A 26,883-nucleotide genomic window follows, 5' to 3' on the forward strand; every position below is an offset into this window, starting at 1 on the left:
GAACACCTTTGTATTGCACTGACTGCTGCCATGCAGCATGGATTTAACACACCAAATCCAGAGGAGCATGACTGCATCTAACTGCCCTGAGAAAAACTACTGTAGCTGAAGAGATGAGGAGGCAGCTGCTCATCTGCAGAACAAGCAGCACTGCCAGACACTGGGCCAGGTGAGCACCTCCTGCTGCAGCGTGATGATGACAGGGCTGGAGATGATCTGCAAAGCCAGCTTCAAAGTGGGAGACATGAGTCAACATGGCAGGAGGACAGAGGTGTTAAGGAGCAGCCAAGGCATCAAAGAGTATCAAAAGGCTTTAAAAGGTATCACAAAGCAACAGCCAGGAAGACTGGGATTATCATGAGCAGCAACCTGGATGCTAGAGATTATTTGCTGCCATCCAAAATGGTAGAGATCTTGCTGCTGACATCCCAAAGCCATGCAAAATGGGAACCCAGAGCTCTGCCTGCACGAACCCCACAGCCATAGCATTGCAAGCTGAGCTGCCTTGCTGTTTGTTGCATTCATCCCAATCCCTGTGAATGAAGACTCGGAATGCAGCCAAGGCGATGATTGAGCATGAGAGTGACTTTATTCAATAAAAGACAGGAGGGCTTGAGAGGTCAAGGGTGAAGATGGGACTCCTCTTGTCAAGATGAGAGTGGCTCAGAGCTGGTGCTGCTGCCTGGTGCCTGGGACTGGCAGCCTGACTCTAAGTCCCCATCTAAGATGCTCAGCTTCACCTCACTGATGCTGCCCTGCTCCTGCATGGTGGTGCTGCTGTTAGGGCACTCGGGCTGTGCTTGGGATGGACAGCACTGCAAAGGCACTGGGTCACAATCCAGGCAGGTGACTGTGGTGTCTGGCAGGCTCAGGTCAGCATCTTCAGCAGAGCCAGGAGATATGAGAGCATGAACGTGGATGAGCCCCTTGTGTCCATCACTGTTACCATGTGGAAGGCTGTCATCCGAATTGCAGCGATTTGTGCTTAATAAGAACTCTCCATTGATGGAAACACACTGCACATCACTACTTGGTTTGGATCTTTGGGGTTGACAAGGGCTCGAATTATCTAGGAAGGCACAGAAACACAAGGGTTAGTGTCAAACGTTTGCAAGTTGAATCATGCAAGAGGTTGTTGATACTTGGTAATAGAGTGGCAGCAGGACGAAGCAAATAAGCTTGAAGCAACAGAGCCACTGTCTTGAAAGTGATCCTCGTGCAGGTCCATAAGTTTTGACTCTGCCTGGACTTCATATGGGGCAGTATGACATCACAAAGGGGTGATATGATGTCACAAATGGGCATTATGACGTCACAAATAAGCATTATGATGTCACAAAGGGGCACTATAATGTCAAAAAGGGGCATTACGACATCACAAATAAGCATTATGACGTCACAAAGGGCATTATGACATCACAAAGGGGCATCATGACGTCACAAATGATCATTATGACGTCACAAAGAGGCATTATGACATCACAAAGGAGCATCGTGACGTCAGAAAGGGGCATCGTGATGTCAGAAAGGAGCATTATGACATCACAAAGGGCATTATGACATCACAAAGAAGCATTATGACGTCACAAAGGGGCATTATGACATCACAAAGGGGTGTTACCATCACCCTGCGCCCAACTCCTCTCTCCCTCCTATTGGCTCCCTCTCCCACCAATCCCCGATCTCCCCTCCCCTCAGGCATTGAATTCTCTTCTCACTACCTCCTCCCAGTCCTCCCCTAGGAACAGAAACCATTCAGATTCTACAGCAAACCACAGCATCTGCACTGCAAGAGCTCACTGAACCACCTGCAACAATGAAACACGGTTTTGGAGAGTGGGTTTGAAAACACACCTTTAGACAGCTGTCTCCCAGTAGCCAAAAGGAAACCAAGCAGCAAAAGAAGAGTCCAGCCTGAAACATGCCCATGCTACTAGCCCAGGTTTTTCACAGTCAATGCAGAATCCATCCTGTTCATGAGGTGACAAATGACCAGTGGGTCTCCCCTTGCTCCACCCCTTCTCCTTCAAAGCCAGAAAAAGAAAGAAAAAACAAGCTTCTGTACAGCTGCCGTTATTTCTGACAGCGAGTGTAATCACAGAATCATAGAATGGCCCGGGTTGGAAGGGACCTCAAGGATCATGAAGATCAATCACCTCCCTGTCCCTGCTGGCCATCCCCTCTTCTGATGGAGCCCAGGGGACCATTTGCTCTCTGAGCTGCAAGAGCACGCTGATGGCTCACGTTCTGTTTTTCATCCACCAGGACCCCCAGGTCCTTCTCTGCGGGGCTTCTCTTAAGGACTGCTCCTCCCAGGCTGTACAGATGCCTGGGATTCCTCCAGCCCAAGTGCAAAACCTTGCACTTTGCTGTGTTGAACCTCATTAGATTCACGTAGGCCAACCTCTCGGTTGAGCTCCCTCTGAATGGCATCCCTTCCTTCCACTGCGTCAGCCGCACCACTCAGCAAACAGCAGAGGGTGCACTCCATTGCATCATTGGTGTCACTGATAACCATGTAAAAAAGCACTGGTCCCAAGACAGACTCCTGGATGACACCACTTGTTATTGGCCTCCACCTGGACATAGAACCATGAATCACCACCCTCTGTCTGTGGCCTTTCAACCAATCCCTTATCCACCAGGTGGTCCACCTGTCAAATCCACATCCCTCCAGTTTAGAGATAAGGATGTGGTGGAGGGCCATGTAAAAGATCTTGCTCAAGTCCAGGTCAATGACATCAGTTTCCTTCCTTTTGTCCACAAATGCCGTCACTCCATCATAGAAGACCACCTGATTAGTTAGGCATGGCCTTCCCCTGCTAAAGCCACGCTGACTGTCTTGGATCACATGCTCATTCCTTATGTGATCAAGCATGTCTTTGAGGCGGATCTGTTCTTCACCATCTTCATCACAGTTCTACATTTGAATCAAATAATTGGTGTTGCTGTCACCAAGAAAACCTCTTTGTCTTCTACTCCTGCTGCACATCTGTGCTTTCACCAGAAGCAAAGGGAGAGGCCACCTCCTAGATCCAAATTTTAAGAAACCAACACCCAATAGGTGTCATCTGAAGTAAAATAGCAGAGAAATTAAGATGACTCTTTTGCATCCAGCTTGGATCACTCCCTCACTCAGGCACACCACCATCAGATCAAGGAGATGCTGCCTTCAGCTTAGAGACTGTATGGGAAATCACAGTTTGAACCTCTGATTAATCAGCTGAGGCAAGTGTTGGGCCAGCTGCGGGAGCACAGGTGAGAGTAATCTAGCTGTGCTCCCAGAAGGGGTGGACCTCGACTGCACCTCTTCTGAGACCTCACCTCATTTAAAGGCTGACCACCACTAAGGCAGAATCTCTTGGAGACTGCTCCCCAGTTGAGACTGCCTCAGCTTTCTGGTCAAGGCACCAACATTGGTGAGTTTTCCTTTGCTAATAATCTTTGACTATTTACCACCATCTTGGTTAACATCTTTTTACTAGCCACCCTTACAGAGACCATAAGGGCTTGGGCTTCCAAACTCTCAGCAAGCATTTGGATCAGACAGCTTCCTGCTGGGGAGCCCCCTGCATCACTGCTGCCTCCTTTCGTACTGGACCTGCAGATGCTTCAGAGCTCATTAGCATGGACTTCCTTCCTCCCCTCAGCAGCTGCTCCTGCACTCACCTTCATTCCTACTCAGATACCGGCCGCTTCCAGCACCAGCTGACCTGCAAGACACAGAAAGGAAAGGTGGGAGTCATGCAAACGCAGAAGCCCAAGGCTGCGTCACCACCACGTATGGCAGCCTCGGGAAGTCAGCTGCAACTACATCCTTTGTCAGAATGGAAACAGGCACCGTCAATTAAGTGTGACCTCTGAACTCATTGCCACCATCAGAAATAGGCACTGAAATCGCTCACTTCACTGCAGCTGGTTACCTCCTGATTTTGGGTAAATGCGGACACTGTCTTGAGGGCTACCAGAAAAACGACATCAACTTCATTGTAGGTGGTTAAGCTTGGAAGCTGGACTTGAGCAAGAAAAGTTTCTCAGCTCAGAATCACAGAATTATCAAGGTTGGAGAAGACCTACAAAATCATCTGGTCCAACCATTACCAATACTTCCCGGATAAATCATACCTCTCAACACAACATCCAAACGTTTCTTGAGCACTCCCATGGTCGGTGACTCCACCACCTCCCTGGGCAGTGCTATCCAATGCCTGAATACCCTTTAGGGGAAGTAATATTTCCTAATGTCCAGCCTGAATCTTTCCTGGCACAGCTTAAAACCATTCCCTCTAGATCTATAACTGATCACACGAGAGAAGAGGCCAAACCCCAGCTCACTACAACCTCCCTTCAGGACGTTATAGAGAGTTATAAGGTCTCCCCTGAGCCTGCTCTTTTCCAAGCTGAACAATCCTAGTTCCCTCAGCAGCTCCTCGTAAGGTTTGTGCTCCAGACCCCTCACTACCTTCGTAGCTGAAGACGTTCCAGAACCGCAAGGTTTTCTTGCAGGGAGGGGCCCAAAACTGAATAGGTCAAACATCCTTCTCTCCATCATTGCTGTCGCGTGGAAGGCTGTCCTTGGAACTGCAGTGACTCATGCATCCTAACTGCACTCCATTGATGGAAGCACAACGTGCATCATTGCAACTTGCTGGTGGGTTCCTGTATTGGCAAGGGATCGATTCACCTGGAAAGAGTAGATACACAGCATTTAGCGTCAAACTTTCACTGTCCAAGGAGGCAAAGGCTTGGTGCTGCCTGTCAAGCAGGTTTCAAGCAGCTTGTGAGACTCATCTGGGAAAGACAGGAGTCAACCAAAGATGTCAGGCACGGGCTTGAATGCCAGAAGGAGGTACAAGCCCACTGAAAGCATGAATTCTACCTGTGTTGCTGACAAGCAGTGTTTTGAAAGCTGGATTTGCACCCTTACCTGCCAGGACCACGACTTCTGCTTCAGAGGGCTCCCTGGCACTGCTCTGCAGTTGGTGTTTGGCCACAGGGGATGGTTTGCCCAGGCAGAAGCAGGAACGCCAACTGCCAGCTGGTGACTCTGCCCTCTTACTGGGAGAACTCAGTCTGGAGAGAAAACAGAGCATGCTGTCAGTCGTGGTGCAGGGTGAGGGAAGAGCTGCACCGAGCCCTTGCCAATAGTTGCCTGTTCCCGCCACTGCCTGCTTTCTGCTGAAACACAGCCTAGAAACACCCTCTGTTTCAAACAGCAGAGGATGCTTCCATTCCTACAGCTCAGCCCTCAAGTCCTGCTGGCTACATTCCTCTCAATGATTTCAAGCAAGATTCGGAGCATGTGAGCAAAGGCTCCACAGCCGGACAGGAAAGGAGCTGGCAGGCGTAACTGCTTTCTGAGGAACCGTACAGTTATAAGGGAAGCTCAAAAGCATCCCTGACTCTTACATTAACACCTCCTCGGCCTCAGCTCACTGCCACCTTTAATTTCTAGTGCCAGCAAGTCTGACCAACAGCTCTGCTTACAGGAGAAGCACAATTGGTTTCAGGCACATGGCCCTGAAATCTGGAAAACCCCAAGATTTCCATGTACAGCCAGCACAGAACAGGATAGACGCCAGCATGGCTTTCTGCATCTTGTGACTGCCTGCCCAACCAGGAAGGAAAGGCACCTTGTGTGGCTCCACTGAGGCCATAGGGCAACTGTGTGTTAGTTGAATCCTCAAAGATATAATGGACAAAAAATAAACCAATAAAAATCATCCGAACAATGATGGTAGGGGCTGGAAAGGGAATTCCTCTTTCTTTATCTTTCAGATGGAAAATCAATGATTGCGTTGAAGTTCCTCAGTACAGCTGCAGGCCCTTCCTCCACTTGTATCTTGCTGCTCCGTGTTGCAACAGGAGAGCTGCTCTGGCCTCTCCTCTCAGCCTGTGCCGCCTGCACGGTGAGCAGCTTTGTGGATGGAGAGACCCACACAGACTTGGGCCCAGGCAGAGAACTGTGCCCTGCAAGGGAAAACCACAGCTAAGACAGAAAAGGAAGCAGCAGCACAGCCATCCCCATTCTGCATATCTCTCAGAATTGCTCATCCGAGCCACTGGAAGAAGAGGAGCTCAAAATAACTGTGTGCTCAGAGGTATGCTCGTGGCAAAGGACACAGCCACAATTAAAAGCAGCTCACTGTATCTTAAGAGGCAAACAAAAAGCCTAAAAAAACTAGGGGCCAGAGATCTCAGAAAGCATCACTGCCACACTTCAATCAAGTTTCACCTGCTTGCAAAACATCTTAAGAGCAGTGATGGTTTTCTCTATGTAAGGCTTGGACACTCTCAGGACCCATCAACAGGGCACCATATTCTAACCTAAGCCCAGAAGCCTGCTGTCTCCTCAACAGTAACAGACTTTTCAAAGGTCTTGGAGAAGCCCTGGATTGGATGAAGCTGTCAGATTTAGATCAAGCTAATGGAGGAAGATGCTCACCTACTCCCTCTCCCATGGCTGGTGTGGATTTGGAGCAGAAAAGGACGTCTGTGTAAATAGTACTGTTGAAATATCAACTGGTAGAGCAGTGTTGCACATTGTACAAATCACAGTTGGACATCCATGGACAGCTGATGATAAAAGTAATTGTAGGGGAAGAGCTGGATGAAATATTGTTAAAAACAAATAATCATTTTAGCTGCACGTTTGTAAGCATTTCTTTTCATCCTTCTCAAAACAGTTTCATGGCAGAATAAAGAGGACACGTTCACACAGACATTTCCACAGCCAGACTAGGGAATAATCAAAGAATATCAACCAAAATGTGTTTCCTACCAGTTACATGAATCTTGAAGGTGAGTTTCTAGCCAGCAGCCTCGCAGCTGTACTCCCCTTTGTTGCAGTAATTCATTCCTGGATGTAAATCACATGTAGAAAAGTGTTGCTATGATACTAGATGACAAAGAAAGTCCTATAGCCAAAATGTTTTGCACCAGAGAGGCTGTCAGTTGATCCTCCAAATGCAAGACACACAAAATGAAGCGTTCCTTTATCTCTGGGATTCCAAGCATTTTCTCACCTCTGACTTTCACTTGGAATGTTGCTTTGTCATCTTTTGTTTCACAGCTGTAGCTCCCTTGGTCTTTCAGGGTCACATTTTTGACCATGAGCTTGCGGTGCGTCCCCTTGGAGATGATGGTTGTCCTCTGGTCCTGCTTCACCTCTGTTTCATCTTTCTTCCATACGACAGCTCCGCTTGCAGCTGACACCTCACACACCAGCTCCAGGTCTTCAGAAGGACTGACTGATATTTCTGAAGTGGTTTTGGGCTTGCTGACAACATTAATGGCTTCATCTGAAGAAAAAAAGAGAAAGTGGTTTACATCCTGACTCAGGCTTATTCAGCACAGCATTAACATACAGTTAGAACAGATTGTAATGTCTCTGCTCATTACATTTGGGTGATTGAGTTTCACCTCTGGAGGTACTCACATACAAACGTGTGCTTGATTCTCCTGTGTAAGGAAAGAGTAAGTCCTATGCAGACAGTTCTTATTTCTTTTAATCAATTCTGTATTCTGCACGTGTTCTTCTGAAGCTAAAATGAAGGCAGCTAAGTAACGTGTTTGCAATACATGAACAAACCTATTCAACACCTTGTCTCTAAGCTAACAAGCAGCGTTTGATGAGCACATCAGTATTTCATGCCCTTCATTCCATCCAGACAGAACCTGCCTGAGGAGCAAGCTGATGGCTGTCAGCTACAGGCAGACCAAGCTTAGCATTGCATTTCTTAGAGCAACAACTGTTGCTTTCAGTCACTGAATATACCAAGGCCAATTGCTATGCCAGGCACATTTATGGCATCAGTGAACAAATAATGAGTTAAAAATTGTAATAGACAGGAGTCATCTATTCTTGTAAAACTAGGTGACCAAAGAAAAACAGTCCCTCTAGAGTCAAGCTGTTTAGAACTAATAGCATCAATCAATGTCACGTAGATAGATTACTTCCCTGCCCTAAGACCATCTTGTGACCATTTGGTGCTCCTAATTAAGCCCTCTTGATGGCTTTTTTGTCTGAGCCATGTGACATTTTGTGATAGGAGTTACTGCTAGTGTTCCCTTCACCTTACACCAAAGTAGGAGGTATCCATTCTCAGGGAATCATGCAGGCTTCCTCTGGATTTGATGCTCAGAGACAGCCCCAGAACTTTTTAAATCTTAGCTTAGCTCTCATCCAATAATGTTCATCAAACAGTGCAACTTGTCCTTTGGGGATGCCTTTGTTCTGCATCAACCAGTTCCAACGGAGTCTTCTCGGCTTGTTTTAGATCAGTTTTTTAACAGATAAAGAAAGGGGCTTTGAATTACAAAGTGAAATTGCAGAATGCATGATTCTCAACCAAAAAGAACGGGAGGTGGGATGCAGGGTGAATACCTGAGCCAACACCACCTGCAAGCAATCCTTCAATATCTTAGGAATCTCTAGCCATCCCAAATCCAGTGTTGGGCTTGATCTATCATCTCTGCTGAGTTTTTAGCTAGCTGATGGTGAGCATCATGATGGTGATGGGTGAGCAGTCAGACTAGAGGGTCTTAATCAACCGTAAGGATCCTGTGATCAGAGGAACGTGAATGTGCTGTTAAAGGTCACAAGAGCTGCACTGCAGCATGAGCATACACAGCGAAAGGTTTTCAGTAGAGCTTCGGTTCATAAATGAGGACTGGGTTATGGAAAACAGGCTCAAGAAATAAACCAGAAAACAGATCTTAACGCCAGGTTCTGTGAATGCAGCCAGCTGAATTTCACAGATATTGAATTTCAATGACAATTTCTTGTGTTATTTTACCCTCCAGCTCCACCCTGAACAGGAACATGTCAGTGACAAGCATTACTCCTCCAGGCTTGACCTGACAGTGCTTGACTTGTACTATGAGCTAATGCCAGGAAGAGAAGGAAAAGAGTTTCATCCACGTGCCTTCTCCTTCCTTAGTAAAACCAGTGTGAAACTGCAGCCACGTCAGGCTGAAGGAGACGTCTCAGATGTCCTGCCTGGATGCAGGAGGTCACGTGTCAGAGGATGTCTGGCACGTCAAGTCTCATGGCAGTGCAGTGCATGACAAACTGCAACAACACTTTCCTGTGGGCTCCTTTGGGCACGAGGCCCAGCGGGTGACACACCTCTGGCTGCAGCTCTTCAGAGCCTCCCAGCAGCCACGTGATGCCCATGGGAGAGACACAGCTGACCCGCACAGCAGATGATTTACCAGCTAGCTCTGGTTTACAGGAAGAGAAGATACAAGTGGCGATGCTGAATGGTGAAATACTGCGAGTGTGTGGCATGGGTATAAGATTGGTGAGCCTGAGAATGTTCAAAGTCAGGCTGGACAGGGCTCAGAGCACCTGATGGAGCTGCGGTGCCCCTGTTCATTGCAGGGGGAGTCCAACTAGCTGACCCTTAAGGGTCTCTTCCCTATCTATGAGATACACGAAAGCTGATTCTGCAGTAACCAAGGTACCAACAGCAGTTGTTTGTCTTAAAGTTTGCCAGCACATATATTAAAATAACAGCACTGATTACTCATTTGATAGTCACATTACAGTGCAAAGCACATGGAAACATGCATCAGCGAATTCAATTAATTCTGGGGGCAGACCTGCCAGTATGAAATATTATGCTAACATGACTGAGAGAAGAAAAGCAAAATTAAGACTAGCTGACAAGCCTTGCAAGGAAGTTCTGCTCTCCATCAATTTAGTCCCATTATTCAATTCTGTTTGGAGCTCTCTCCATGCCTCTCTGGAGTTTTTTCTTTGAGAAGAAGCAATTAAGTAAGCTCTCCAATGCCAAAGTGCATACACTACTCTAGGGCTTTGTTGTTTTTTGTTTTTCCATGGATCCACAAGGGTGACAAGCCAGCAGAATATGATGAAGAGCCTCATGCATACTCAGTGTAAAAAAAAAAAAAAAAAAAAAAAAAGGCAATTGTTGCTGGGAAGAAGGTGCATTTGCATTTGTGTCATCTGCAGAGGGTACTGTGGAAATGGAAAGTCTTCCACTGGAGCAAACAAAGGGCTCTCATTTATTGCAATCAAGGCCCAGCGTGTGGATCTCAGAGATCAGACCTACACCCTGCAGCAAAACAGAGACCTGCGTGGGAAAGTTAAGTTTCTCTCTACATCCGTGTAAGAAAAATCCCACCATGGAACGACAGCTAAGTAAACATCTCTGTGACTCTTCACAGGTCTCTTCTACATTTGGGATCACTGCTACAAAAAGAGCTGTTTACATCATCTCTCGTGGCCACCCTGAGAGATGGGTGGAAGGAAGGCTGGGATGCTCTTTTTCCTATCTTTCCCTTGATTTCTTCTATATCTTAGGGACGAATCACAGCACAGAACACAGAAATCAAATGGCTCTACAAAGCAGATTGGCCAGTTCAAGTCAAAACACCCACTGAAAACACCCCAGATGCTGTCTGACAACAGCTGGACTGTCGGGGAGTCAGGTGAATGCAGTCTGCTGGCCCTGGGCAGGAAGAGGACAGCCCAGACTGTCACATACCTTTCACTGAAAGCTGATAGAGCATTTTATCCCCCTCACAGATGCACTGATAACTTGCAGCATCATCCATTGAGTCGTTGTGAATTTTCAGGGTGTGTTTCTTCCCCACAATTTGCAGTTCATAATTTTCACTGGCCTTGAGCTCCTTCCCATCCTTCATCCACTCCACAGTAGCACCTGTGTCTGAAAGCTCGGCCTGCAGTTTGGCTTCCTCACGCAGCCGAGCGGAGATCTTTTCTACATCTTTGCTCTTCTTGGTAAATCTCACTGCAGCACCTGTCAGGAGCAAAGGCCTCGTTATTTCAATTTATATCAGGCTAACGTGGTCAATATTTACCGCAAGATCTCTGAAAAAGTATCACCTTCTGTTCCTGCACTCATAATTGGGTCAGTGCTGAGCAATTCAAGATATTTCATTTGGTCTTCTTGCCGGATTTACTAAGTAAAAATCAACCAAACATCTCCTTCTACTGATTAATAATGCTCTAAACATGCTTCTGCAGAGGTTTCCACCCAATGACAAACAGCTCCTCCCATAATGAATCTTTATTTGTTCTATTTCTCATGCAAAGCTGATTGATAGAGATATTATTGGAATTATTGCTCCCCTACTTCTAAACTATTCCAGTGCAATCAGAAAGTCTATCTGAACCTGGAGCTGAAAGTACTGCTCTATGGTGATGCAGTGGTAAACCTGGTGACTGAATGCACTGGCCAATAGCTGTGAACTGCAGACATTCATCAGCTGGCATGAAGCAATCTGGTTCAGATACCAAGCAGCTGGGTAGATTGGCTTACCCTACACTCAGTGCTATCATGTTTAGGTCATTACCAGGACTCACGTCAGTCCATGGGATGCCGTTTCAGGTATTTGGTACAGTCAGTGAATGCCTGCAGCCCCAGTTCTAATCATCAGATCACAGCAACTATGCCTTGACTGTAAGAGGAAAGGAGAAGGATCAAGGCAAATACCTCTCACTCTCATCTTGCTGCTGAAACCAACATTTTTGGCAACAAATTTCACTTCTGCTCCATCATCATTCTTGGTGACGTTCTTTATGATTAGGCTGTGAGTAGTTTGGGTTCTCTTGATGATCCAGGTCTCGCTTTCCTGTAAAACTTTACCACTGAGGTACCAAGTGCCGCAACACGTTGTTGTAAGGTCAATAGTAAACATGGCATCCCCTCCAGGTACAGCTTCACCAGTTGTTAGGGGGGATTTCACAGCCAGGACTGGGTCTGAGGAAGAACATGTATGTCTTAATGCTCTTTAGATGCAAGTCTGGTATCTCATTTAGAGATGGAAGATTAAATCATAGGGACATTTCTACTTCTCCCTTTGCATGAGTGCTAGAAGAAGCACTTCTGTGCTTAAGATCTGTTACAGAAAGTTCTGCCTCTTGCACATGTGAGATATCAAAAGATAAGGATATTCATGTCTCTGTCACAGAAACAGAACTTGTATCACTTCAGTGGTATCTGGAGGTTGATAGGAGATAGGAGAACTAAGAATAAAGGAAAGCCTTTGGTGTGTTAATGCACTACTATCCTTAAAGTCAAAGGAAACATCTTTAGGGAACTAACACAGCTGCTCATGGGGTTTTTGTGCTTACCAAGGTGCACGCTCCCTGGGAATTCCAGAGACGGGCTCTGTCCATGCGCATTGACTGCAGACACTCGGAACTGATCATCAGCCTCTGCAGACAGATTTACAGCCCCTGCACAGCTCTATATAACAGTCTTATAGAACTACCTCTAGTAGAAGCAATCTCCACACAGAGATCCTTTCCCAGCACACTCCGACACGGGGGGGGGGCAAAACGGGGAGGGGGCCACATACACACACAGCGCCGGGGGGGGCCCGTAACTGACCCCCACCCATCCTTTAAAGGGGTGTGGGGTCCGTTTTAATGGGGGGGGGCCGAGACCACCTTCACCCCCCCCCCCATCCCCACCCCATCCTTTAAAAGGGAGGTGGCCATTTTGGTGGGGGGGGGGTGGCAGTGACAATCTCCCCCCCACCCCATTGTTTAACAGAGGGGGGGTCCGAGACCACCCCCCCCCACCCCATCTTTTAAGGGGGGGGGTCAGGGGCTCATGGGGGGCAGCACATCGTGCACATCTTTGGGGGGGGGGGGCTTTAAAAGTGGGGGGTTACAAAAAGCATAGCTCTCAACTATAGATGGGATTGGGGGGGGCTCAATCGATGGGGGGGGCCCCTTCATGCAGGGGGGGCACAGCGTAAGGCAGCGGCTTTGAGGGGGGGGGTTGGGGCTGTTTGGCCTTTAGGGGGGTTATTGTGTGCCCCACCCCCACCACCCCCACACACAATGGGGTGTTAATGTGGGGGGGGGGGGGCTTAGATTAGTTGCGTTCCCTATAGCGCTGCCCTCCCCGTCATTAACCCCCCCGCTTTATCCTTACGGCTGAGCCCCCCCCCGACAGCTCCCCATTCATCTTGATGGGGGGGGGGGGTTTGTCACACGACCCCGGCGCGGCTTACGGCACATCGTCGACCCCACCCCCACCCCCCATAACCCCACCCGGGGGGGGAGGGGGCGATGTGGTGAGTGGGGGGGGGGTTCCGGAGGTGGGGGTGAGCAAAGCGCAATATGGGGGGGAGGGGGGGGTCCTATAACTGGAGGGCAGCGGCTGCACAAAGAGCCCGCGGGGGTTGGAGAGCAGCACTTTGGCTGGGGGGGGGGGGGCCACGGGGTCCGGGGGTAATGCTGCCCCACCCCCTCCCCCACCCCCCACTGCCGACCCCCCCCGCGTTGCCCCCCCGCCCCAACGTCAGCTCCTGCGGCAGCTCCTCGTCGCTCTCCTCCTCCTCTTCCTCGTCTGGGGGGTCAATATGTGGAGGGGGGGGGTCCCATCGGGCAGCGGCAGCTCCGCCGGCTCCGATTGGCTGAGCCGCAGTGCGCGGGAGCGGCTGTTGTGTGCCGGTCGGTGGAGGGGCGGCTCTTCATGGAGCTGCCCCGCAGCCAACAACAGCCTGAATGAGATCCTGGAGTCCCAGACGCTGGAGGATGAGCTGGGAAAGAGCAGAGGCTCCCCACAGAAGGGCAAATCACGTCTGATAACGTGAGTGTGGAGCACAGCCAGCCCCTTCCTCACATGTGTGGGGCTTCCATGTTCCTCTGTGCCCATTGCAATGTGCCACCCCAATCCTGCTGCCCAGCCAGGAGTGGATGGGATGAGCAGGTTGGGATGCACAGAGCAGTGCTCAGACATTGCTGGGACATTTGTGCACTGCTGTTGAGCTTCCCTTTGTGCAGCAGGGGAGAGGATGGAGGTTTACAGGTGGATGGTTGTTATTTCTATGGCATTGTACAGGTGGTAGAACCTTGTCCATTCCCAAACTTATTGCAGGGCATGTGGGAATTTGTGCAGTTGTAGTTCCTGAATTGTGCTATTTAAAACCCTCCTGTAAATGGGGATGTTTTGTAATGCCTGCTGGGGCTGCAGGCAGCATTGCCTTCCTCCTTAGGGGGCAGGTTTAATCACAAACCTCCCTATTTCCTATCACAAACGTCCTACAAACCATGTCTGGGCATTGCTGTCTTGGCCTGGATCTCAGCTCCTGAGACTGTCAGATGTGAAGCAGCAGCAGCTGGGACAGGGCTGGCTCTGTGTGCCCTCTGTGGGTCTGTGGGCACAGAGTGGGGCAGAGGGATGACTGTGAGAAGGAGGAATTTCCCAGCCACTAGAAAGAGGAAATCAGCTGAAAAGGGGAGATTTTAGAAGCACTGAGGCTGTGGCTGCTTTGACAGTAAGAAGAAACCAAGCTGTCACTGTGCAGATGGGAACTCCAGTAGGAGAGCTGTGGTGGCTTTACAGATGGCAGACAGCAGCTGGAGTGTAGAGCCAAGGGTAGGGGGGGGATCTTCCTCTTAGCAATGCCATGCAAAGAATGATGCAGACTCCTGCAGGGTCGGCTTTGCTATGTGACCCTGGGTGGAAGCAGCTGGAAGGTCTCAGCCCTTCTGCGTTATCCCAAGAGCTGGGGCAGTGCTCGGTCTCATCCCACCTCTGCTAATAGCAAATGCAGAATCCCTTATCTGAGTGCCCTTTTCTCTCATGTAGAGTCACCAACCCTGGGAAGTTCACAAAAAGTTTGGGTGTTGTGTTGAGGGATGTGATTTAACTGGGAAGTATTGGTGATGGTTGGACTGGATGATCATAAGATCATCCAGATCATAAGATCTGAGATCATAAGATCATAAGATCATCCAGGTCTTTTCCAACCTTGAAAATTCTATGGAGTTGTAGCAGATTGTGGGGGTGTAGGTGTGGTATATATATGTACACAGATGGGAATATCCGTATGGAAAAGATAGATCCATGTGTGTTCTGGGCTGCACTGAAAAAGGGGTGGCCAGCAGGAGAGGGAGGTGATTGTCCCCTCCTGCTCAGCTCTTGTGAGGCCATATTTGCAGCACTGTGTCCAGGCCTGGGAAGGATGTGGAGCTGTTGGGGGGGGTCCAGAGGAGGGCCACTGTGATGATCAGAGGGCTGGAAGAGCTCTCCTATGAGGAAAGGTGGAGGGATCTGGGCTTGTTTAACCTGGAGAATGGAAGGCTGTGGGGAGACCTCATTGTGGCCTTTGAGTACTTGAAGGGAGCGTATAAACAGGAGGGGGAATGGCTGTTTATGAGGGTGGATAATGATAGGACAAGGGGGAATGGTTTAAAACTGAGACTGGGGAGGTATAGGTTGGATCTTAGGTAGATGTTTTTTGCTCAGAGGGTGGTGATGCACTGGAACAGGTTGCCCAAGGAGGCTGTGGATGCCCCATTCAAGGCCTGCAGGCATCCAAGGCCAGGTTGGATGGGCTCTGTCCATGAGCATTGACTGCAGACACTTGGAACTGATCATCACCCTCTGCAGACAGATTTACAGCCCCTGCACAGCTCTATATAACAGTCTTATAGAACTACCTCTAGTAGAAGCAATCTCCACACAGAGATCTTTTCCCAGCGCCCCTTTGTGACATCATAACACCCTTTGTGACATCATAATGCACCTTTCTGATGTCATACTGCCCCTTTCTGACGTCATAATGACCCATTGTGATGTCTTAATGCCCCTTTGTGACGGCATAATGCCCTTTGTGATGTCATAATGCCATTTGAGACGTCATAAGGCTCCTTTGTTTTCATAATGCCTCTTTGTGACGTGATAATGCCTCTTTGTGACATCATAATGCCCTTTGTGACGTCTTAATTCCCCTTTGTGATGTCTTAATGCTCTTTTGTGATGTCACAATACCCCTTTGTGATGTCATAACACCCCTTTGTGACATCAGAATGCCCCTTTCAGACGTCATAATGACCATTTTGACGTCATAATTCCCCTTTGTGATGTCATAATGCTTCTTTGTGGTGTCATAATGCTTCTTTGTGATGTCATAATGCTACTTTGTGACGTCATAACGCCCTTTGTGACGTCATAATGCCCTTTGAGACGTCATAATGCTCCTTTGTGATGTCATAATGCTCCTTTGTGATGTCATAATGCCCTTTCTGACGTCATAATGCCCCTTTGTGATGTCATAATGCTTCTTTGTGAGGTATCTTTGGTGCCATTGATAATGATGTGTGTTGAACTGGAAGGCTTTCAGTAGAATTGCAGCCCTAACATAAACAATGACTTGAACTCTGGAATTCTGTGTAAAATCATTAACTAGCTTGTGGTCCGGGTCTTCAAACCAAAGGCTGTGAGGTGCTGCTCTTGTTGACGCAGGCTGTGAAAGATGACTTGAGCTCTAAGAGTAATTTCCCTTCTGCTCTTTATATGAACGTCAAATCCACAATTAGAATATTAAGAAGATAATATAAAAGTTTGTGCTGCTGGACTGAGGACTTCCATTAGCTGTTAGCCATAGTTTGGAACTTGCAAAGCAATCATATTGGAGCCTTGCTGGGCAACCTGCTTCAGTGTCTCACCACACCCACAGTAAAGCATTTCTTCCTAATATCCAATCCTAATCTACCTTCTTCCCATGTAAAGCCATTTCCCCTCATTCTGTTGCTACCTGCCCTTATGAAAAGTCCCTCCCCAGCCTTCCCTGTAGGCCCTCTTCATATACTGGAAGGCCACTCTAAGGTCTCCTTGGAGTCTTCTCCAGGCTGCAGAGCCCCATCTCTCTCAGCCTGTGCACATAGTAGAGGTGCTTTCAGCCCTCTCTGATCACCTTCATGGCCCTCCTCTGGACCTGCCTGAACATCTCCAAGTCCTTCTTGTGTTGAGGGCTCCAGAACTGCGTGCAGTGCTCCAGATGGGGTTTCAATGAGAGGAGTGTGGAGGGGCAGCACCACCTCCCTCGACCTGCTGGTCATGCTTCTGTGCTTTAAGCTTATGCTTTAAGGTCCTATATGCTTTAAGGTTTAGATAGTGCAGTCGCCTCACCTCTTCAGGTTTATCTGTGAAGGTCCCTTCCAAGTGAACCGTGCTGATCCAGACAGTTCGGACTGCTCATTAAAATGTTTTAGTAAGTTGGGCTGGTCCTACGAAGCAGTATGACTGCAGTAAGCAGTGTACATGGTGCGCTGTGAGTACTGCACACATTCCTCTTGGCAGCTTGTGGAACAGAAACTGTGCATTGTTTGGATTGTGTAAGTATTCCTGTTGGTCTCTTGTGATGCTTACCTTCTTAGAGCACCTTTCCTCGTTTGGCTCTACATATTTTGGTACCTTACTTGTTCTGTTTGGCTTAGCAGGGAAGGTCTTCTTCTGAAGCATCCTCAGTCTTGGTCTGGGCAGCATACTTAGAAATGACATGGACGTTACATGAGTGGGTGGTCAAAGGGGGGAAGAACTCACCTTTCTGATCTGTTTCCTTTTAGAACACAGTCCTGGAGAGGATTTGCTTTCCTTGTTTCCTGGAGACTTGGATTCTTAGATGGTTTTGACTGCAGCTATTTCTGATGTTAATTCCTTTTTCTGTACTTTAGTAGCCAAGTGCAAGTGGAGTGCTTTGGGAATTGTCTGAAGTTGCCAGGTTGCGTGTGATCACATATGTAACGTGGAGTTATGTGTGGTGCCAGTGATAATTAAGTGTGATGAACTTGAAGGCTTTCAGTACAATTTCAGCCCTAATGTAAACAGTGACTTGAACTCTGGAATTCTGTGTAAAATCATTAGCTAGCTTGTGGTCCGGGTCTTGAAACCAAAGGCTATGAGGTGCTGCTCTTGTTGACACAGGCTGTGTCAAAGATGACTTGAGCTCTAAGAGTAATTTCCCTTCTGCTCTTGATATGAACGTCATATCAACAATTAGAATATTAAGAACATAATATAAAAGTTGTTGCTGCTGGCCTGTGGACTTCCATTAGCTGTTAGCCATAGTTTGGAACTTGCAAAGCAATCTTATTTAGACTTTAGTGATGAAATCTTCTGATGAAATCCTCCTTCTAATTCTGCAAAAGAATCTCGATGGAACATTTCTATCTGAAAAGGCTCTGGCATATGAAGATGTGCCAGACTGCAGCCATGTGCCAGATGCGTTTGGATCCATGGAATTTTCTGATGTAGCTTCAGTGTTTGAAGAATCTCCACTAGATCTAAATACTCAGAGAACAAAGCAGGTGTGTGAAGATGTACAGCTAGTTTCTTACAGAAAAAATACAGCTCTTAATCTAGAAATCTGCTTCTCATTGTATCTAGTGCTTACTCCATATTTAAGTATCTAGTGGACCTTGACAAAAGGAAGATAAAGATAGAGCAAAGAAGTATGTTAAGTATAAATTTTGTTGCCTTCTACCTGTAGGCCATGGTTGGTTTGACGTGATCCCTAACTCCAGTGTTTGGTTTGCACAGAAACAGCAAGCAAGGGAACAAGTAAAGGAGTCAGTGAGGATTTTAAAACACAATGGGAAGCGATAAGGCACAGTTAATAAGATTCTGGAGTTAGGCTGGAGGTAGGCAGAGGTTGAAAGGTACCGAAAGAAATTCAATCTTACTGTGTTGGACAACAAAATCCACTGTGATATTATTCAAATTTTTAACTAAACCAAGTGATAATTCATATTTATGTTTAGATAAGCTGGTGAGGGTTAATCCTCAATGGAGAATTGAGATGAACAAATCAAAAAATGGCGTTTGACAGTCTATAAGAAACGAACTTATTCTAGGAGAGAATCAGAGTTTTCAACTGTTTTGTTCAATAGCCAAATAATGTATGATATTTTTATAAGCATTGTGTCTGACCTTCTCAGCTGTTAGAATTTCTTAGACAGTAACTTCTCCGGCTGTGATCAGAAAACCTTTTGTTCCGTCTCTGGCACCATTCGAGGCATGATACTCAACTGGGTGATATGGAATTCACACTGTCAACTCCAGTGACAAGAAAAGTGGCATCTAAGAAGCGTGCAAACACAGAGAATGTTGATGCAGAGTCAGCGTTAAGAAATGAGCTGCCCTTTGCATTTCCTGCTCCAAAGGCCTTCTTTTCGAAGAGCCAGACAGAGAAGCAAGTAGAAGGCATATCCTTTCAGGCGCCTACTTCCAAAGGTATGTTGTATCTAACAAATGGAAACCTAGAACATGTGTAGCTTTGGAATTTTTTACTTTTAATATGAATGCAATACTTGTAGGTCCTAAAATTCTGAAAGGTTTCAGTGTGGGGTTTATTTGGTCACAGCACATACAGCTGCCATCCTGACATCTGACAGTGCACTGCAAGCGGTTTAACCATATATCAGGGCACGGTACACGTCTGTTAATGATAGAAGTTCTCACAGTTTCACAAGGAGCATGCCTTGAGATGCATTCAGATAATGAGATAAGCGCTGTGTTCCTAAAACTAGCATGTCTCTCCACTCTCCATCGAGATTTAGTAGATAATTTCTTTAACAATTATGATGAGAGTTTTGTTTTGTTTTTATTTTTTTCTGGGCTATTATTTTGAGTGAAAGAAAAGGGTATGCTTTTATTTAAGCGAGCTTTTGATTGCATCATGCTTCTAAATTAAATGTAACCTACTGCATTCCTCATGATGGCATATGAGTACTTGCGTGTATCTGTTCTCCCTAATAGAGGGAGAAGAGACTCAGTGAACCTGGACAGTGTTACCCAGGGTTGTGAGAACAGCTAAATGATTGTTGAGAACTGGTCAACTCGTGAGCCTGAGACCTGGCATCCTCCATCCTAGGGTGGAACTTTACTGGAACACGTGGGTGCCACAGCAACAAAAGGACTGTGTACAATAGACTGAGAGTTTGCTGAGTTTCTTGGTTGACAGAAAGCACAACTAACTCAGCAGCAAGTGACGTATTTGGGATAGGAGATGACAGCTGGACTTTGAACCTTAAGGACTGCCAAGAAAGAAGCCATCTGCTCAACCCCTGAGCTGCAAACTGCCAAGCAACTCCATACGTTGCCAGGAATGACAGGAGGGTGCCGACCATGGATACACAGCTACGGACTGATGGTAAACTTGAAACAGCTTGAAGTGAGTAAGGGATATCCAGGATGCACTGGTGCTCAATATTCAAGAAGCCCATCAATCTACACTGGGCCAAAGGATACCAGTTTTAATATCTCATGCAGTGTTTACTGTATTGGAGGCAAAAGGTGGACATTGGCTTTCACCCCAAAGATTCCCGAAATACCAGGCCATCCTGGTAGAGCAGGGTGATATAGAAATAATTGTAACTACTATTGCCAACCCAGTATCTTTCCTTAGCGGAACTCCCCTGGTGGAGAACCAGGATGACATCACTGCTTTGAAACAACTGATGCTGCACATTATATCCAGTCGGTCAGAGCTGAAGGACAAACCCTTAGAAGATGCAGAAGACGCCTGGTTTACCAGCAGCTGCAGTTTTGTGAGACAAGGAGGCTGTAAGGCAGGACATGCAGTAACTGCTACTGAGCAGGGAATGGAAGCACAACCATCAGCCGTGGGGACTACCCCTTCAGAAGGCTGAAATAACTGCCTTGACGAGAGCCTTAATGATATGGACAGATGCTAAATATGTGTTTGGGGTGTCACACGCTCATAGTACCATCTGAAAAGAGCAAGGATTGCTCACACACAAGGAAAAGAGCGTGATGTAAATGTACCTATGTTGTAGGGCACAGTTCTCTATCCAGGCCCAAGTCTGTGTGGGTGTCTCCTCTATCCACAAAGCTGCTCACACTGCAGGAGGCACAGGCTGAGAGGAGAGGCCAGAGCAGCTCTCCCACTGTGACACGGAGCAGCAGGATACAAGTAAAGGAAGGCCCCACAGCTGTACTGGGAAGATTCCACACAGTCATCAATTTTTCATCTGAAAGGTAAAGAGGAATTCCCTTTTCTGCCCCTATCATCATTGGTTGGGTGAGTAGCAATGATGCCCGGTGTGCTTCCATCAATGGAGCAGAATAGGCGGAAGGCTGGGGTGCAGGCTGACCTCTGCTGAGGTGAGTGGGGGCTCAGGGTGTTGCTCAGTGGTAGATTTGTTCACACTGAGCTCTAACAGGAAACTTGCTCAACATCAAAGGCCTTGCAAAAGTCTGGCTGAGTGATGTCAGTTGCTTTTCCTTTCCCTACTGATGCTGTCACTCCACTGTAGAAGGCCACCAAAGCAACCAGGCTGCATGTCTCCGTTTCCGCTGTTTCTCCATTTCCTTCTTGTTGCTCCCTGTTACCAGCAGGTTCAGCCATGCTGCTTTCCTGCCTCCTCTGCTGTGTTTCGTGTGGTCGGGATGGAGCTCAGAGCTCCAGCTCTGAGAAAGGTTTTCTGAGAAAGTTACCATCTCTTTTCCATTCCTTTACCCCTAAAAACAGTTTTCCAGTGTCTCTCATGCAAGAATTCTTTGAACAGCCTGCAGCTGACTCTCCTGAAGCTCAGGGTCCTGACTTTGCTTTTTGCCAGGCCCACATTCCTTGAGATGAGGAACTCTAGGAGGGCATGGTCACTACAGCCCTGACCACCTCCAGTCTTAACCCCTGCTGTGCAGCATGTCCAGTAATGCTTCCCTTCTGCTTGGTGTGCTTAATGCTTGGCCCACAAAGTTATTGTCAGTGCACTCCAGCAGGCTCTCAGACAGCTTGCAGCAACTGGGATTGGTGCTGGGTGGTTGCTGGGAGGTGTCTCAGCAGAAAAGCTGGGCTGGGGTGGGCGTGCTGTGTCAGTCCTCATCGCAGCTGGCAGAGAGCGTTAGAGGAGGGTGATGGGTGCTGCCTGCTCTCAGTGCTGCTGCACTGAATTTGGGGCACAGCAGCACACTGGTGAGTGAGCTGGGAGGGAGACGGACTGCTGCTGTGCATGGCTAGGCCAGAGCTGGAGGATTGTCAAACACGTGAGTCATGCTGGTGCAGCCATTGCAGCTGCAGCAGGAGTAGAAGACAAAGAGGTTTTGTAGAGGACAGAGGGTGGTGACTCATGGTTTGATGTCCAGGTGGAGGCCGATAACAAGTGGTGTCATCCAGGAGTCTGTCTTGGGACCAGTGCTTTTTTACATGGTTATCAGAGACACCAATGATGCAATGGAGTGCACCCTCTGCTGTTTGCTGAGTGGTGCGGCTGACGCAGTGGAAGGAAGGGATGCCATTCAGAGGGAGCTCAACCGAGAGGTTGGCCTACGTGAATCTAATGAGGTTCAACACAGCAAAGTGCAAGGTTTTGCACTTGGGCTGGAGGAATCCCAGGCATTTCTACAGACTGGGAGGAGCAGTCCTTAAGAGAAGCCCCGCAGAGAAGGACCTGGGGGTCCTGGTGGATGAAAAACAGAACGTGAGCCATCAGCGTGCTCTTGCAGCTCAGAGAGCAAATGGTCCCCTGGGCTCCATCAGAAGAGGGGATGGCCAGCAGGGACAGGGAGGTGATTGATCTTCATGATCCTTGAGGTCCCTTCCAACCCGGGCCATTCTATGATTCTGTGATTACACTCGCTGTCAGAAAGAACAGCAGCTGTACAGAAGCTGGATATATTTTGGGACAGTTCTTGTAACCAGTTGATTTTAAGACCTTGCCTGAGTCAAGAGTCTAAATTGAGTGTCAGAAGAAAGCTGATAAAGTGGCTATTTCTTATTCTTTTTCATTTGCTGATTCTTTCATTCGGGTTCGTTTTCCAAAGGAGATTCTGGTGATGGAAGCAATTGAAGAAAGAACCAAAGCAGCTCTTGCCAAGAGTGCTTGAAGTCCCTGTGGAGAGAAGCAAAGAATTTGGGCTTCCTCTGGGATGCTCCCCACCATGTCTCAGGAAGGAGACAACTGCTGTTCCACTTTCTGCTCTTTGTGTGGAAAGGTACGTCTGGGTTTCTTCTACCTGTTTTTCTGGCTTTGAAGGAGAAGGGGTGGAGCAAGAGGAGACCCACTGGTCATTTGTTACCTCAAGAACAGGATGGATTCTGCACTGACTGTGAGAAACCTGGGCTAGTAGCATGGGCATGTTTCAGGCTCGACTCTACTTTTGCTACTTGGTTTCCTTTTGGCTACAGGGAGACAGCTGTCTAAAGGTGTGTTTTCAGACCCACTCTCCAAAACCATGTTTCATTGTGGCAGGTGGTTCAGTGTGCTCTTGCAGGGTAGATGCTGTAGTTTGCTGCAGAATCTAAATGGTTTCTGTTCCTAGGGGAGGACTGGGAGGAGGTAGTGAGAAGAGAATTCAATGCCTTAGGTGTATCTTAGTGAGAAATGTTGGCATGAGATGATGAAAGTCTTGAGTTGTCAAAGACCAGTGAGGCTCAGACTCCTTAACCTGCTGGAGCAGGGTGGAAGCAAGGAGTGGGCACTGCCGTCACACAAGCTGCACTTGGTTCTGGTCTGCCAGGTCTGTGCTGGCCTGGATTTCTTCTGAGAAGTTTGTTGGAGCTGCTTGGAGTAGTGAAGGGTGGGGAAGAAGTGCTGCTCCAGAGCTATGAGACGTGCAGCTTCTTCTGAAGTGCTCCTGAGAAGGACGGAGCGCATTTGCTGCAGCTTTCTCTGCAGATGTGCTCCTCACCTTGAAATCCTCCTGGTTTGTCCTCAGCTCCTGACCACGGCCTGTGCTCTGTTTTGCAGGCTGATAACATGCAGAAGCCACAGCTGGTGCGTGCTATGTCATCTTTAAACGTACCAGCGTTTGCGGCAGCCCATGTTATTAAGAGCCACGTCGCCCAGGGGCCAGATGAGCTCTCTCTGGAGGTAAGCAGTTCCAGGCGTTCCTTGTTGTTGTGCATATAAGAGGGCAGTCCTTTCTGCTTTGTTTTCCTACCAGATTTGCTGAATCTGGGATTCATGTTTCAATCTCTTTCAGGTCGGAGATCTGGTGAGCATTGTTGATATGAGGACATATCAACAGGCTGAGCCCCTCGTGGAGAGGCAAGCGTGGCTTTGAGGTAGGCACACGTTTTTGACTAGAGAGCACAACTTCAGTAGAGTTGGGAATCTCAGCTTGGAGCTGCTCTGCCTGCACAGGATGGCTGCTGGATGCAAACAGTTGCCCTGTGTCACTGTCAGTGGACCTTCCCTTTGGCTCTGGGCTCGGGCTAATGCTCACCTGTCTTTTTGTTCTAGTTACAGGTTGGGCTTTTCCCTGGTGAGTGCATGGAACTCATCAGCGGAAAAGTTCCCGATTCCCTCCTCAATTCATTGCCAAAGCCAGGTGCGTAATTTACATTTGACAACGCGAGTTAGTCAAATAGGGTCAGAACGTTACTTTCAGGGGGTTTGTTTATGCCCAAGTTCAGCAAGCTTAGAAAGAGAACTACAGTAATCTCCTTGGGCACCTCCAGGGATGGGGAAAATCCATTCTTGTGTGTCCTTGTTGGGAATGTTCTTCCCGTTGTTACATGCTCTGTCGAATGCGTTGCGCTCAGCTTCGTCCAACCGAGCCAGGCCTGAAATGAACTGGTTTCTTTGTTTTGTTGCGCAGAGCCAAAGAAATGGGGCAAGCTCATCAACCGCCTTCGTTCCCTGGTGAAGGCCAGCCCCGGGAGAGCGAAGCAGCCTGAGCCTCCGACATTCTCCGGATCCATGTCCTTGCTTGACATCGTTGAGAGGTATTTAGCCTTCAGGACTTGAGGGCTGAGCTGTAGGAATGGAAGCATCCTCTGCTGTTTGAAACAGAGGGCATTTCTAAGCTGTGTTTCAGCAGAAAGCAGGCAGTGCCCGGAACAGGCAACTTTTGGCCAGGGCTCGGTGCAGCTCTTCCCTCACCCTGCACCACGACTGACAGCATGCTCTGTTTTCTCTGCAGAATGAGTTCTCCCAGTAAGAAGGCAGAGTCAGCAGCTGGCAGTTGGTGTTCCTGCTTCTGCCTGGGCAAACCATCCCCTGTGGCTAAACGCCAACTGCAGAGCAGTGCCAGGGAGCCCTCTGAAGCTGAAGTCTTGGTCCTGGCAGGTAAGGGTGCAAGTCCAGCTTACAAAACACTGCTTGTCAGCAACACAGGTAGAATTCATGCTTTCAGTGGGCTTGTACCTCCTTCTGGCGTTCAAGTCCGTGCCTGACATCTTCAGTTGACACCTATCTTTCCCAAATGAGTCTCTTGTCAACACAAGAGCTGGACCTGCACGTGGATCACTTTCAAGACAGTGACACTGTTGCTAGAAGCCTATTTGCTTCTGCCCACCACCACTACATAGCCAAATGGCAAGAATCTCCATGGTTCATCTTGCGAACATTCGACACTAACTGCTGTACATCTGCTCCTTCCTAGGTGACCCGAGCCCTTGTATATCCCCAAGACGCAGGGCATGTTACGATGACGCATCTTCCATCAATGAAGAGTTGTTACTAAGCACAGGATGCTGCAGTTCAGATGAAAGCCTTCCGTATAACATCAGCTATCAAGAGAAGAAGGTCATCATCATTGAAGCCTTCATTCATCCAATCCCTACTGAAGCTGCTGACCTGAGCCTGCCAGACACCTCAGGCACCAGCCTGGACTCAATGTCTCTGCAGTGCAGTCCAGCCCAAGCACAGCCTGAGTGCCCCGACAGCAGCACCACCATGCAGGCTCAGGTCAGCATCACCGAGGAGAAGCCGAGCATCTCGCAGGGGGGCACAGAATCAGGACACGAGTCCCAGGCTCCGGGCAACAGCACAGGCTCTGAGCAGCTCTCATGATTACAAGAGAGGATGAGTCCCATCTTTCCTCCAGACCTCACACCCCCTCCTTTGTCCTATTGAATAAAGGCACGCTCGTGCTCAATCAACGCCTTGACTGAATTCCGAGTTTTCATTCGCAGAGATTGGGATGAGTGCAAGAAACATCAAGGCAGCTCAGCTTACAACACTCTGGCTGTGGGGTTTGTGCGGCCGAGCTCTGGGTGTGTTCCCATTTTGCCTGACTTTGGGATGCCTGCAGTGAGAGCTCTGCTGCCGTTGTGTATGGCAGCAAATAGTCTCTAGCATCCTGGATGCTGCTCATGAAAACCCCAAGCTTCCCGGCTGTGGCTCAGTGATGCTTTTCAGGGCCTTTTGATGCTCTTGGACGCCATGGCTGCTCCCTAACACCTCTGTCCTCCTGCCATGTCCATTCCTGGCTCCCACCTGTGAGCTATCCCTGCAGATCATCTCCAGCCCTGCCATCATCGCTCTGCAGCAGGAGGAGCTCGCCCTGACCAACATCAGGCAGTGCTGCCTGCCTCTCACACTCTCTAGACCAAGTGTAACTACGCTGTCGTGGAGACAAATGCTTTCTGTCACATCCTCCATCCCCGCAGACATTTACCGCTATGCGGCACTTGCAGAAGAAGATTCAAGCAGCAGAACCTTTTGCTCAGCTACAGCACACAAATGCTACAAAAGCAGAAATAACCCACAAGCTCTGGGTCTGTTTGTCTTGCACAGGCATGCACTAACTGCGTTTGATGTTACCCCCTATCCTTGATTTCCTTCCCTGCTTCTTGTCTGATGGCGCTGCTGAGCCAGGAACAAGCTGCCCAGTGTGGCAGAGCATGGTGCAGAACTGTGCTGGGACCTCCTCCCCTTCATCTGCTGCAGATCAGTGCCCGGGATGCTCTGGCACGGGATGTGCCTCCAACCCAAAGCTCCTTCCCACCTCCCAAGGAAAAACAAAGCAACCCAAGCATCTCCAGCAAAGCTGCCCAGCAGACAGCAGGGAATGCAAACAGCTTCTGACTGCTCCCTTGCACTCCCGTCCTAAGTAAGAGACCCTACGAGGACTGGCTGGGAAATCAGTGCATGACACACGTGAGTGTGCACAGGATTGTGCAAAGCAGTGGGGTTCCACGAGTTTGTGTGTGTGTTTATCTCTGCTGTTATGAAAGCATGGGAAGACTTACTGAGTCCCAGATAATTACTTATCCTCAAATGATTTTTCCTGGCCAAATTTAGAGCCACTCACAGGTAATCGAGACCAACAGGCTGTTGTTGCACAATCAACAGGCACAATCTCGATGATCAGCTGAGGAAAATAAAGCATCATGCCA

The 26,883-nt window shown here is 48.3% G+C and overlaps 1 protein-coding gene and 1 long non-coding RNA gene across 2 annotated transcripts in view; both read right to left on the reverse strand.

Annotated features, from left to right (window-relative positions):
- Positions 1–582: 582 nt before the first annotated feature.
- LOC146755869 (rho GTPase-activating protein 32-like) overlaps positions 583–26,883 on the reverse strand; it is a 444,455-nt gene continuing 418,154 nt past the window's right edge. Inside the window, exon 3 of the mRNA XM_085525085.1 lies at positions 583–1,069. Coding sequence (XP_085381211.1) covers positions 648–1,069 — 422 coding nt within the window. The 3' untranslated portion in view covers positions 583–647. The remainder of the gene's footprint in view (positions 1,070–26,883) is intronic.
- On the reverse strand, positions 1,887–4,677 carry LOC146755870 (uncharacterized). The gene is made up of 3 exons (XR_014937800.1): positions 4,463–4,677; positions 3,670–3,713; positions 1,887–2,024 (listed from the first exon to the last, which is right to left on the reverse strand). It is a non-coding gene; the product is annotated as an uncharacterized LOC146755870 (long non-coding RNA).

Source organism: Coturnix japonica, chromosome 29, assembly GCF_054131305.1.
Source record: "Coturnix japonica strain WE chromosome 29, WE-NBRP24, whole genome shotgun sequence".
Lineage (NCBI taxonomy): Eukaryota > Metazoa > Chordata > Aves > Galliformes > Phasianidae > Coturnix > Coturnix japonica.